At 36.6% G+C, this 14,685-nt stretch overlaps 1 protein-coding gene across 2 annotated transcripts in view; it reads left to right on the top strand.

Moving 5' to 3' along the window:
- The window catches only part of HDAC8 (histone deacetylase 8), a 221,534-nt gene that overhangs the window by 87,659 nt on the left and 119,190 nt on the right, over nucleotides 1-14,685 (top strand). Inside the window, exons 8-10 of one of the 2 annotated variants that reach the window (XM_044234953.1) lie at nucleotides 2,296-2,468; nucleotides 4,981-5,075; nucleotides 7,013-7,908. In XM_044234953.1, coding sequence (XP_044090888.1) covers nucleotides 2,296-2,468; nucleotides 4,981-5,075; nucleotides 7,013-7,312 — 568 coding nt within the window. In that variant the 3' untranslated portion in view covers nucleotides 7,313-7,908. Of the gene's footprint in view, nucleotides 1-2,295; nucleotides 2,469-4,980; nucleotides 5,076-7,012; nucleotides 7,909-14,685 lie in introns of those variants that run through there. The other variant, XM_044234952.1, reaches the window with a different exon arrangement.

Below are 14,685 nucleotides of genomic sequence, written 5' to 3' on the forward strand. Positions count from 1 at the left end.
AATTGTTACTTAACAAATGGTATATAATGGAATCATGCAGTATAGATTCTGAATTGGCCTTATTCACCCAGCATAAGTCCTTTGAAAGCCATCCAAGTTTTGTTTTGTTTTTTGCATTTATCGATAGTTTTTTTTCTTTTTACTGATAAACACTATTCCAGTGGTATGGACGTACCACAGTTTGTTTAACCATTCACTTATTGAAGTACATCTGAGTGGTTTCCAGTTTGGATCATTACAAATAAAGCTGCTATGAATATTGGTGTATAAGTTCCTATATGAAAATAAGTCTTAATATCTCTGGTATAAATTCACAAGAAGGCAATTGCTGGGTCATATGGTAAGTCTATTTTTAATTTTGGTGGGAACTGCCAAACTATTTTCTGAAGTGGCTATACCATTTTACATTCCCACCCACAAGCTGTGTGCGGTGTAGTTTCTCCACATCCTCACCAGCAATTGAAGTTACTGCTTTTTTTTTTTTTTTTCATTTTAGCCATTTCAATAGGTGGTTCACTGTGGTTCTTATCTTTTAAGACCCAAGTCAAAAGTTACTTCTGTAGAGCCTGTCCTGACATCTTCTAGAAAAGTCATTTACTCCCTTCTCTGTGTGCCATCTCTAATACTTCATTTATCATATTTTAATTACCGATTATCATAGTATGAACCTTCCCCTGTGATCTGAGCCACATGAAAATAAGAGCTGTGTCATATTCATCTTTGTTCCTGGAGCATGTTCCTGGTGCAGTTACATGCTGGACACACAGAGGGCAGTCAGTAAATATGTGCAAAATGAGAGAAAGAATGAAAGAAGAAACATTAGTCTTCCTTGCCTCCACCTTCTTCCTCTTCACTTATAAACCTTTTCAGAACAGAGATCATGCCTTCCTCTGTGTCTCCTAATAGCAGCTAATAGGGTGCCCTGTACATGTAGATGCTCAATAAATGTTAGCTGAATATTCAGGTGGCTTAGTTTCCCTCTGTACAGGAGATAGGCACATGAAAGAATAGGCTTGACTATTTCTCTATTAAGGATCATATGCCGTAAGTTTTATAATATTCTTATAATCTCCACAATCACACAATATTTGTCTGCATAGATGAGAAATCAAAACAGAACAGTCTTTTGAGTCAAAGAATGCCTCTGCAGCTGAGCACTTTTCAATAGTTTCAATACACTGGTTACATATGAATTTGGGAGAATGACATTTTATATCCCTTGAATTCTTCTTGCAGTTTCAGAAGGATCTGGAATTTTTCTGTTTTTGCTGCACTGGTATAATTTGACATGTTGATTATGAAGGGTCATTAACCCCAACATTTTTTATCACTTTCTGACTCTGCATTTTCTCAACTCTGAAGTATGTTAATTTACACTTGTTTATGTGTCTCTGTAAGAGTTCCTCAGTCCCGTAAGGACTGGTATATGTTTTGTCGGGAAACTAGATTGTAAGCCCCTTGAGAGCAGGAACCTTATAACTCCTAAGAATGTATTCTGGACAGTGTCAGTGTTCAGTTAATGATAATAGGAGAAGCCTGACTAAGGTCATCTGTCACACTGACAACTTTTTTTTTTCATCTATGATGCTTCTGTCAGGAAAAGGAACAGCTGTTAGGTTGATTTAATAGCACTGTGTGATTCTACCCCCAAATTATCCTCATTATTTCTCACTATAACTTATTCTTTAGGGTGCTTTCAGATTTATAATTTTGGATCAGTGGTTATCATTTCCTGCTCAAGAAGACTCTGGTTACATATGATTTAAGGAGGGCTATATTTCATAACCCAGAAGTCCTTTAGCATAATAGAAAGTAAGCTGATAACATCTGTGCTTTCAAAGGCATGTTAATTCTCTTCAGTAGTTTCCATTGATAACTAGATAATAAACTCCAAGTATGTTGACAGTCTTAAATAATCAGAACTGTTCAGTGTATGTGTCTTATTTTCCCAGATTGTAAAATGGAGTAAACATGTATACTCTGTCCTGTGGCTGTTGAAGTTAAGTGAATATGAATATTTAAGGGAAGTTTGTGTTCCAAAACATTAAGGGTAAACTTGGTTCTTGGTAACATGAAAGTGGGGGGGATATTTTTTGTAAATTGGGTTTTTAAGGCTTAATTTATATACAGTCTGATTCACCTTTTTTAGATGGAAAGTTTGATGAGTTGATGAGTTGGATCTTTTTTTCCTTCACTGTTTGCTGACTCAGCTATATCTCCAGCTGCCTTCGCCCCAACCACCACCAAACTGACCTATCTTTTTCTGACATTTTCTATCCTTTCTCTTTTCTACAGTGTACTAAAGGAGGTCTACATAGCCTTTAATCCAAAAGCAGTGGTCTTACAGCTGGGAGCTGATACGATTGCTGGGGATCCCATGTGTTCCTTTAACATGACTCCAGTGGGAATTGGCAAATGTCTTAAGTACATTCTTCAGTGGCAGTTGGCAACACTCATTCTGGGAGGAGGTGAGTACAAAGGGAGGTCACCAGGAGAATTTGCTGACCTTCTTCCACATTTTGTCCATTGACACTGAGGAAAACTTGGCTTTCTTAGATTGGATAATACCAACCTGCCCATGATCCAGAAGCCTGAGTCAGAGAACTCTGCCCCCTTCACGATTCAGCATAAGGAAATACTGTAACACACTTCTCCTCATCTTGGCATGTGTATTGACTCCTTGGCACTGTGAAGTCTAAGTTTCACTTCCTGAAGCAAAGGTCCTTTTATTAAAGGTGCCATCAAATCTTATTAAGAATAGCGGATATTAACCTCAGTGGACTTTAATCCATCTTCTCTCAATATAGTTTTTGACTCTTAGTTCTAGTAATCATCCTTTGGAAACATACCACTAAAATTCTCTACTCATATATAAGTAGTGAACATACGAACTAATTAAATATCTAAGCTGAATTCAAGAATGACTTCTCCCCCCAAGCCCGCCCCGGCCCCCAACAAAAGAAGCATGGATTTGTTACAATAAAGCAGAACTGAGAGACCTGGAGTCTCTTGGGCATCCTTGCCTTCAGTGTGTACTGACATTTTGTATTACTTAATCAACAGAAAGTTGGGTCTATTCAATAGAAGCATTTACGCATTTGTGAAAGGTACTTTTTACAACCTCAACTACCTTTGAAGATGCCTTGCTAAGAGTCTTCTATCTGGCACAATCTTTATTTCATTGGGTGAATGGATTGGTGTGTTAAAATAACATGGTCAAGCAGATTGAGCTTAAAGTGCATGTATTATGGAATAGCTAATAGTTTGTTGCTTTGTCAACAAACTTTGTAAAAACCAAATCAGAGGAGGCTGTGGGAAGGCCTTATGAAAATGAGTGGGCATTCAGCACAAATACACAAGCCTGGTCCTTTGGCGGCCTCAAATCCTAGAAGGATCAAAATTACAGGTGCTTACAAGAGGCAACCTCTTATGAAAAGCTGGCAAGACATCTATTAACTTCAACTCAGGGAAAAGATGAAATTGATAATATTGTATGACGTATTACTTTCCTTGACAGTACTAAGGGTGCTGGTGATGATACAGGTACAGCTAGGGGGAGGAAAAAAGCCCTTTCCACAACATACATCTGTGCAAATTCAACTTTTGTTTGTGGCTACAGCCTTTGCTTAGCATTTTCAGTCTTTCTGCTTTGTCAGCGCAAAGTTTTGGCTTTTGTATATATAACCCTTCTTGTGCAGTATGTGTATTCCTGAAAACTCCTATATGTAAATGGAATTTTTGCAAATCAAATCGTATTGTATATTTACCAGAGAGAGCTTACTACTTCAGATCTATAGTGAATCTTTTTGAAATCAAATAATCATACCCAATAAGTTGATCTTCTAAATTCAGATTTTTCACATCAGGAGTATTTAAAGTAATAAAGTGTACTATTTCACTTAAATTCTCAATCTCCAATAAGACATAGACAACTAATGGATATGGCCGTATCCCCAAGCTTCATTGGACCCCACTAAGGCCTAAAAGAATTCCAAAATCCCCAGTATCCCTGACCTTTCAAGGAGAAAGCCTTTCTTTCAAGAAGGGCTTAAGAGAAAGGTGACCATATGTCCCAATTTATATATGCTATCCCTGTGTAATTATGAATAGTGTCCCCTTTAACTGTTAAAATGTACCATTTGGACAATAAATTATATGGTTACCCTACCTAAAATAGACCAGCTTTTATTTCCCTCAGGCTGCACTGAAGTTAGGAAATCATTCCATTTCATCCTTACACTCTTAGAATTTAGCTAAAGGCCAATGTTCTAATGCTTGCATGGCAGAACACATCTATTCAGTGCAAAAATATGCTGATTATTAGCCAGTATAATATGGCTGCTGGGTGACTGTGACAGAACCTGACGAGATGGGTCAGAGCATCAATCAACAGTCCCTTCCTCATCTCATTCTCTTTGATCTCTGCCACTAGGCCTGTGTTTTGTGGAGAAAAGGAATGCTGATCTTGGAAGAAGGAAGTCTATTTCTGTCAGCGTTTTCTGTTTCTCTTTCCTGGATATTTCTAGGACTATATCTGCCAATGGCTTTAACATACGAATTACATCCAGCAGCCATTTTATAGGATTGTTCCAAAATTCATCACAGAAACCTTGACATTGGGTGGGTTGCTGGGTTCCAGGGATCCAAGTTCCAGGGATCTCAGTCTTGCTGATGACTTGATGAAATTGAGGAGCTTGGAATCCTCGGATACATACTTGTTCATAGACGAGAACCTCTTTAATCTTTGCAGGCCTTAGACTTCCTAGTTCCACACTGTGCATGGTCTGACTAACCCACTAAAGTCCACCTACTAGGTGGTTCAAAAACATCAAAAAGGGATATTTAGGTAAAGTTCTGCAAGTTGGAGTTGTCTTTTTAGCCCTTTTATTAAAACATTTTTCTCTCCTTCCTTACCCTCCTTCCCTCTCCTGCTGTTTTGTGACTGTTCTTTCCTAACTTCACAATTCTTGATGGAGACAGGAGGCTATAACCTTGCCAACACGGCTCGATGCTGGACATACTTGACCGGGGTCATCCTAGGGAAAACACTATCCTCTGAGATCCCAGATCATGAGGTAAGTAAGGCTCTGACAAGTCCTCTCTTCTTTAAGGGGAAGAGCTGAGTCATTCCACCTAATCAAAATCACGTCCTCACCACTCAATACCGTTTTGTTGAGAGACACTCCAATAACAATAACACACTGTCTTGGCAGAATAGTGGACTCTTGTTCCAAAATATCCAAGACCTTCTGCCTTTTTTTACAAGAGATCTCAAAGGCCAACTAACTTTAATTTCTCAATTAATTGCAGAGACTGTGGGAAGGGGTCACCTGTTCACACAAAGAACTCTTTGGAATATGTGCATATTTTCATCCCCTAGTTTCAAAACAGAAGGAGCAATTTTTTTAAATGTGTAAACTGAATTCTTGTCTATCTTTAAAAAGTTCCATAGGAGGTATGTCACACCTGTGTTCTTTGGGGTTAGTCCTGGTCTTTCAGTTTCCTTTGACTAATGTAAAATGTAAGAAACACATAATCACCACAAAGACATGTCTGGCATTTTTCCAGCAATTAGTGGCACACAGAGGTTGGGGGAAGACCATCTAAAATGTGAAACTTCATTTGAACTTTTGCCGTTTTCTCTAGTCATGTGAGATGAGCTTTACACTTTCTGAAGCAAGGATGTCTATTTTAGCTCTCTCAAAGCAGGTTAACAGAAAGCTGTCTGAGCCCACTGAGTGTGCTGCTTATCCCTTATCTGAAGGTGTACCCCTTCTCTTGCCACCCACCCCCACACCTGGCAGGAAGTATGTTATCACAGATCAAGATGTGTAGTCCTAGGCCTTGGATAGTGTGACTTACAATAAAACCAATGTACGAACCAGTACCTGCAGCCGCACTTTCTCAAGCCATTCCCAGGAGTAGAAATGGTACTTTGGGTATGTTTTGATTCCCATCAGATGCAGGATCTGTACACTCGGGAACATTATTCTTTTTAAAGTTACTATTATTTTTTTTTAAAAATTAGAAACAACTGAAACGAATTCCCTTCCAATTTTCTTCTAGCCACAAATGAGGGAAAATATGTATCTCTAAAAAACCACTCTATGTGTCTAGAATACAAATAGAAGGCATGCTATAATCTGAGACAATTTGCTAGTGTCAGGGTTAATAGAAGGCTCTTTTCTTGACTTGATTTACCTTTGTTCAGTATTTGGAAGCTTTATGAAATATAAAGATAAGCAAACAATTTACATTTGTGAACAAAAGTAATCGCTGTTACTGCTGTGAGACTATCTCCAATTGCATTGTAATTTAAAGCTTTGAGACTTTAAAAACTGATCAAGTTATGTCAAAGAGTTTGGGGTTTTTTTGTTTTGTTTGTTTTGTTTTGGTTTGGGTTTTTTGTTTTGTTTTCCAAAAAGGAGTTTTAAACAATAGGAGCTTAAATTGAGAATGAGTGTTATGTTCTTAGGAAACAATGCAAATCCTTAGATTCATCTGTCTTAAAAGGTTGATAAAATTTTAATAAGATAAATACTGCCTTTGGTACCTGGAGAAGCTATGTGCCTGAATAGATATGGGTTTGGCCTTATAGATAGGCATGCCCGGTCTTTATGCCTACATATTCTGCCAGATTAAATAATATACAATGTATGCCAATTGCCTAGCACAGTTCTTGGTGCGTATTAGGCACTTTTGAAGTGCAAGCTTTCTCCTTCCCCTTTGCATGCTCCCAACAGCTCCTTATACCCGGACATTTATGACTTTGTCATTCATAAATTGTCCAAACCCTTTTTGAGTCCCTTCTGTCATATCCTTCTGGTATAAGAGATGTGAGTCATCCAAGAAGGAACAAAGAAGAAAATTGAAATGACAGTCTTCCATGTACAATAAGATAACATTTTAATGAAAATTGCCAAAAATAGACTGCACAGTGTGAAGGCATATATAAGTTTTGTACCACAATACACAGTTGCACACAAATATCCTTGTGGTTCTCTGTAATCAGATCAACAGATGGTGGATCAGAAAATATTTACTGAGCACCCATTGTGTGCCAGGCACCATGGTAGGTGTCTTAGAAGATGCAAAGACACTAAGACCACATCTCTTCCCTTACCTCAAGCAGCCTGGGAGGGAGGCTAGTGTAAGTTCTAGGGAGACAAGTAGATATACAAATAATTGTATTACAGAGCAGAGTAAGAACCACAAGACAGCAGGAACAATGACTGTGGAGATGGGCATCATAAATGAAAGGGATACTAAGGAGTGTACAAAATACTCTGCCCTCCAGGAGCTGAAAATATAATTGAGAAATCTAGTCAGTGAAAAGGTCAAGATAGTGCAGCAGTCAGCTGTAGTCTGGCTGACACCCCACTGTCTTCACTTTCAGTCTTGGACTTGTGTTCTTCTGTGTCCTAGTGTAATAATCTTCCTCCTCCAGATGCTCTTTCCCCATCTATCTCTTGTCTTCCTAGTGGCAGCTTCAAGCCCTGTGCCTTTAAAAATCCCTTACCTAAGTATACCAAGGCCCTTTGAGTTCTTCCTTCACATTCATTTATTCCTTCATTCATTTAACAAATATTCATTGAGTACCTACTATTTGCCAGGCCCTTATTCAGACTTGAATTCAGAGATTCAAAGACTAGCAAGTCAACCCAGTGCCCTCAAAAGTTTCACCATCTAATAAAGGTGACGGAACAATGTACCCAAATCCAGGACAGTTGTGAATAGAAGAAATGTTTCACCAAGACTTTGAACTGAATCTTGGAGGTTTGTTCAGAGTTTGCCAGGTGAAGAAGAGCGAAACACATTCTAGGCAAAGAGAATAAGGTTTGAAAAGGATCTGGTCCCTCATGGGACAAGTGAGAAGTTTGATATGGTAGTAGAACATAAAATTTATGAGAGAAAGTGGGGGAGAATTAAGGCTTGAATGAAAATTGGAGCCAGATTATTTAGAGACTTGACTGCTACGCTAAAGAGTTTATACTTGTTTCTGTGAAAACAGATGAGCTTTGGTTCTTAGACAGCTTACTCAGTAGCACCTGGAAGATAGATTGTGAAAGGGAGAGACTTGAGAAAGGCAAACCTGTTAAGAGGTTCAAGTACACTCCTGTAACAGTCTGTAGCATTCATTTGGTCATCTGTGTTTTGGTTGTCTGTATTCTCCCTCGGTGCTTAGCACAGTGTTAGCTACACACCTTGTTGGTGTTCATTCACTGAATGAACAACTGAATAAATTAGTGTTTGAGTAATAAGCATGTTAGTGTTCACACTGGAAAACTCTTTTTAAGACAGAAGAATGGGAAGCAGTTTGCTGGAAAGGCTACCAGTAGCAACTACCCATCCTTTGCAAGAAGTACCAGGTATCCCAGCTGTAGGAAACAGATGTGTCCATGGGAAAACACTAGATTGCCAATGAGGGAAGGGAGTTGAGAAGACAAGCCCAACACAAATATTACAAGTCATTAGTGGTGAGATTTCGATCATAGCACTCATGAGATATAAAACAGGTGATGTCATAAAGCCAGTGATCAGGGAGTTTGTCCCAGCTCAGGAACTGGGTAGCCAGGCATGGAATAAGGAAGCAATCCCAACTGGAAGAAGAGTTGGGCCCAGCTTGGAAAGCTAAGAGGAAGGAAACCTGCCCATATGCCTGGCTCAGGTATGTCTACCATGGAGAAAGCCCAAAGAAGGCATGAGGTCCCATAAAAAGATTTTCTAACTTAGCAAATCACCTTCTCTGTATAATAAAGCTTATGGACTATCATGTACAAGAATGTTCCCTAATCCAGTAATACTATTTGGATCCTGTGATCCAGGATAGAGTATGGCAGTTATGTTATATAATGTATTCATATATACATATATGTATATGTATGTACAGATATATCAGATACATGTATATATCTGAATCAGATGGTTTATTAACAAAATTTAGTGAATGAAAAATACTTACTTAACCAGACCATCTCTGATGGACTGGTTGGATAAACTGTGCCTGACTCATATGAGGGAATATATGTAGCCACTGAAAAGACTCAAGTAGATTTATATGCAAGTGTGTTACTGATGTAAAAGAGTCTTGCAATGCATCTGTAGATTGCACTGAATCTATAGATCAGTTTGGGGAGGAATAACATCTTAACGATATTTAAGCTTTCAATCCATGAATTTGCTATATCTCTCCATTTCCTTAAGTCTTTAATTTCAAATTTTCATTTATACTTTTCAGTGAACACATCTTGCACAAATTTTGTTATATTTATCCCTAAGTAATTCATGATTTTGATGTTATTATAAATGCTATTTTAAAATTTCAGTTTTAATTGTTTGTTGCTAGACTATAGAAACCTAGTTGATTTTATATGGATCTTGAATAATGTACCATTGCTAAAATCATTAGCTCTAGCAGCTTTTTGTAGATTTGTTAGTATGTTTCATGTATACAAACATGTCATCTGTGAATAAAGAAGGTTTTACTTATTCCTTTACAATCTTTATGACTTTTGTTTCTTTTTCTTACCTTATTACACTGATTGGGACCTCCAAGTTGATGTTAAATAGAAGTGGTTAGAGCAAACATCCTTGTCTTATTCCTGATCATAGGGGGAAGCATTTAATCTTTTACTATGAAGTGTGATGTTAGCTGTAGGGTTTTTTTTTTTCATAAATGTTCTTTATTAGGTTGAAGAAGATCCCTTCTAGTCCTAATTTACTGAGAAGTTTTCTTACAAATGAGTGTTAAATTTTGTCAAATGCTTTTTCCCCATCTATTGAAACGATCATATGCTGTCCTCTTGTTCTGTTAATACAGTAAGTTGCATTAATTATTGCCTTTTTAAATGTTAAACCTTGCATTGCTGGAATGAGCCCTAGTTGGTCGTGGTATATTATCCTTTTTATATATTGCTAGATTCAGTTTGCTGAAATTTTCTCAAGGATTTTTTGTGTCAGTGTTGATGAGGGATGTTGACCTGTTGTTTTCTTGTAATGTCTTTGTCTGGTTTTGATATCAAGGCCATACTGATCTTATAAAATGACTTGGAAAGTGAACCCACCTCCTCTTTTTTTCTGAAAGAGTTTATGTAAAACTGATGCTTTGTCTTACTTAAGTGTTTGACAGAATCCATCAGTGAAAACATTTGAGCCTGGAGTTTTCTTTGTGGGGAGGTTTTTAATTATGAATTCTATTTCTTTAAGTTATATAACTATTCAGATTTTCTATTTCTTCTGTCTTCCATGTTGATAATTTGTCTTTGAGGAATTTGCCCATTCACTTATAATATTCTTTTACTATTGTTTTAATGTCTGTAGAAGCTGTAGTGATATCCCCTCTTTCATTCCTAGTATTGCTAATTTCTGTTTTTCCTGATCATTTTAGCCTGTGGCTTATCAGTTTTATTGAACTGTTGTTTTTTTTTCAAAGAACCAGCTTTTAGTTTCATTGACTTTATTTTTCTCTTCTCTATTTTATTATTTCTGATCATATCTTTGTTATTTTGTTCCTTCTACTTACTTTGTATTGGGTTTTAGTTCTTTTTCTTGTATCTTATGATAGAAACATAGTTTGATTTTAACCCTTTCTTCTTTTCTAATACATTTTACGCTATAAATTTTCATCTAAGCACTACTTTAGCTGCATACCACAAACTGTGATGTTTCCATTTTCAGTTGCTTCAGAGTATTTTCTAATTTTCTTCTTTAACTGATGAGTTATTTGGAAGCATGGGTTCTTAAAAATTAATTTCCAGATATTTTAGGACTTTCCAGATGTCTTTCTATTTACATTCATTTTAATTCTGTTGTGCTCAGAGAACATACTTCGCATGATTTCAGTCATTTTATATTTATTGGAATTTGTTTTACAGCCCAGCATATGATCTATCCTGATGAATGTTTCATGTGCAATTTGCAAAGAATGTGTATTCTCCTATTATTCGATAGCATATTTTATCATTATCAGTTAGGTTAGTTGAGAGTGTTGTTTATATCTTCTATATCCCTTGGATTTTGTCTGCTCATTCTGTCAATTACCAAGAAAGTTGAAATGTCCAACCATGATTTTGGATTTGGCTATTTTTCCTTTCACTTATGTTGATTTGAGCTTCATGTATTTTTGAAGCTTTGTTATTAGATGTAGGTACATTTAGGGTCATTATAACTTCTTGATGAATTGACCCCTCTATTATTATGAAATATTGCTCTTTATCTCTGGTAATATTCCTTGTTCTGAAGTCTACTTTGTCTGATTCAGTATTGTCACATCTGTGACAATTTGATTATTATTGAGTGGTGTGATTATTATTATTATTTGTGTAGATATCTTCATCTTTTTCTTTATTTTTAAACCTATTTGTATTTTCATATTTAAATTGAATTTCTTGTAGACCACATATAGTGGGTCATGATTTTTTATCTAGTCTGGCCTGACAATCTCTGCCTTTTTGTTGGAGTGCCTACACCACTTATGTTTACATAAATTATTTATATGTTTAAGTCCATTTTCCTATTTGTTCCCTATTTGTCCCATCTATTCCTTCTTTCTTTCTATTTTCCTGTCTTTTTTTAATTAAATGAGTATTTTTAAGGTTCCATTTGCCTCCTTTATTTGCTTATTACCTGTAAATGGTTTTTTTGTGGTTGCTCTGGGGTCTACAGTATGCATTTCTAACTTATCATATTCTACCTTTAGATAGTATTACACTACCTCATGTACGATATAGCACCCTTATTACAGTGTTCTTCCATTTTTCCCCTTTTCTTCCCTTGTGCAAATGTAGTCATATATTTTACTTTTGCATATATTATAAACCCCGTGATACATTTTTATTGTCTTGCTTTAAACAGTATATTTCTAAAATTTTATAACATTTATTAAGGGATGCCTGGGTGGCTCAGTCAGTTAAAACATTTATTAATTTACTTAGAATCATAAACCCAGTATACATTAGCACAGATAACATGTTGTGATTTTTTTTAAATAACTCTATTTTCAAAAAAAAGTCATGAGAAGAATGTCATTGCTATACATTTTTGCATATCTCTATAATGTCTGGCATAGTAAATGACAGCTTACTTCTCATGCTGACCTCTACAATGTGTTATGATGTTTTTGCTAAAGTATATGAAGAAAATCCAGCTTCATGCAGATATGTAGTTGGAAAAGGGAAGAGTATTTTAATAGCCTTTATAGATAGTTGTGGATATTCTTCTTTTATACTACACAAAACTCTACAAATGGTAGTTTCTTAAAGGTTAATGCCATATGGAATCTGAAGCTATTATCAGTGAAATGTTTATATACTGTTGCATTAAAATTTCATTGATCATCTTGTACTTTGCATAGATATTTGACCCATCTTGTACATACTGATTACTTGGAAAATATTGGTTCACCAAGTTATGTGATTATTATAAATGCTGAAACATACTTTGCACTATCAAAAATCACATTGATATCAGCACTAATCCCATTGGAACAAAGCTTAAGTCTGGGGAAACTCTCAAGCATGAAGTTTTCCAGTATTTTAATTTTCACTCAAAAATGTAAATACCATTATTGGCAACAAATTATGTCAACAGTTTACCCTAAAGGCTCACTTCATTTTTGAGAAGTTATTTACCAAATACCCCAGTATTGAATCACAGTTTTTGCATCAGTTGTTCTTTCAAGGAAAAATGGTATTCATGAAAAGTGGCTAGTTAAGCCACAGCCTAATTACAGATGTGTTTTTTTTTCAATACAATCACCATAATGTAGTTTATAACAGAAGCACTTTTTCATAACTCTTATTTTGTCACATAGAATATTAAACCCAGGATCAAGATTTAATAATTTTTAGTGCTTCACCAAAGACATTCTTAAGTGAAATTGAATTTTTAATGTGATTACTGGTGGTATAAAGAATACAATAACTACTGGTATACTTTGATGGTACTGCCTTAATTTACATCATGGTGCCTGAAGTTTTATCTACCTTGTTTTTGTACCTTCATGCAAATATAAACAAAATTGCTCCAGGAGAAACCATGGGATTCAAAGAAGTTATTCAGCACTCTCAATATCTCAGTACCACTTGTGTTTGTTGTCAACCCTTCACAAAGAAAAAGGCTTCTTCAAAGATTTAGTTAGTGCTGATACCACATGACTACAAGCAAAACAGCTAGTCCAGACACATTTGTAGACTTGTCTGTAAGGTGAAAGTACAATTATGCAAATAATTAAGTCTTCATGTTTAGAGCTAAATGTTTAAGTAAACAAGTTACTGTGCCATTGAAAAGAGGCATTACTACAAGTTATTTTAGTAACTTTTCATTCAGTAGGCATTTAGCAATGTCAACTGTTCAGGCCTTTATTAATCTCTAGACTATTATGTCCATTGCCCCAGTCCATGCAGTGCAATAACTTATGCATAAGATGCTTCAGTGACTTTTTCTAGTTTGAAAAGTTCTAACAAACAACTTTTAGGTTTTAATAAACTCATCATGTCTATACTTAAATTACTCAGCTTCTTTCCCTTTACCTATGAATGGTCTGAAAATGATGTCACAACTTAAATAGCAAATTATTCTGAAGCTATATAAAATGATCTGTGCCTAAGACACTGTAAGGAAAATCAGTTACATATATATTACATACACATATAAATCAATTACATATTTTCATTTCTTGCTTACAACTTCACCGTGTCTTTGAAGTAAGTGTCTTCCTACCATTAGTCAGAGCCCTCCCTGATACTTCAGTTTCATCTTTTTCAGCTTCTTTTTTTTTTAAGATTTTATTTATTTGTCAGAGAGAGAGAGTGAGCACAGGCAAACAGATTGGCAGGCAGAGGCAGAGGGAGAAGCAGGCTCGCTGCTAAGCAAGGAGCCCAATGTGGGACTCAATCCCAGGACGCTGGATCATGACCTGAGCCGAAGGCAGCCGCTTAACCAAGTGAGCCACCCAACCAAGTGAGCCACCCAGGCGTCCCTTTTTCAGCTTCTTTAAACATAGATGTTAGAGCTCTGGTTTGAGAAAGCAAGCCTTCTAATCTCACTTTATTAGGCCAACAGTCCATATTCTTGTTATATTTCTATCTAGGTAGAAGCTCATTTATTATCTAAACAATAATAAAGTTATAGAGATTATAGCAGGCATAACTAAGGGTACTTTTTTCATGTCCCTCTTGTGGTTGGGGATTATAAGTACTCATCATGGTGCCAGCATTTCAGAGGAAAGAACTGAAAAGCTTAAAGTGTTGGAAGAGTAGATCCAGAACCTGACCAGGCAACAGGTCTCATAGTAGGGAAACCTGTTGTATGGGCCCCAGCAGGGGGCGCAGGGAGGCTAGGCAGCTATGCATGTGAAGCAAAGGATGTAATCCTCAGGCTAGGATGTCCCAGCTATGAGCAGCTCTTCCCCTAACCGCCTACCTGGGCAATGCCACCTTTTGGCTGAACTATGTTGCTCCACTTACTCTGCCACCCGGCTGACAGCCTGTCTCACTCCTCTGTGTCTGCCACCCAGCTGACAGCCTGTCTCACTCCTCTGTGGCCTTCAGTGACATTTGCAGTCAGCACATAAGCCACCACCACTGGATGTGCTGCTCCCAACAAGGCCCTAAATTATCAGTTAAAAAAAGTAAAAGATGTGTAAGGAAATATTTTTTACATTTGCCTGTATATTTCTCCTTTCCA

Source organism: Neovison vison, chromosome X (assembly GCF_020171115.1).
Source record: "Neovison vison isolate M4711 chromosome X, ASM_NN_V1, whole genome shotgun sequence".
NCBI classification, from domain to species: Eukaryota; Metazoa; Chordata; class Mammalia; order Carnivora; family Mustelidae; genus Neogale; species Neogale vison.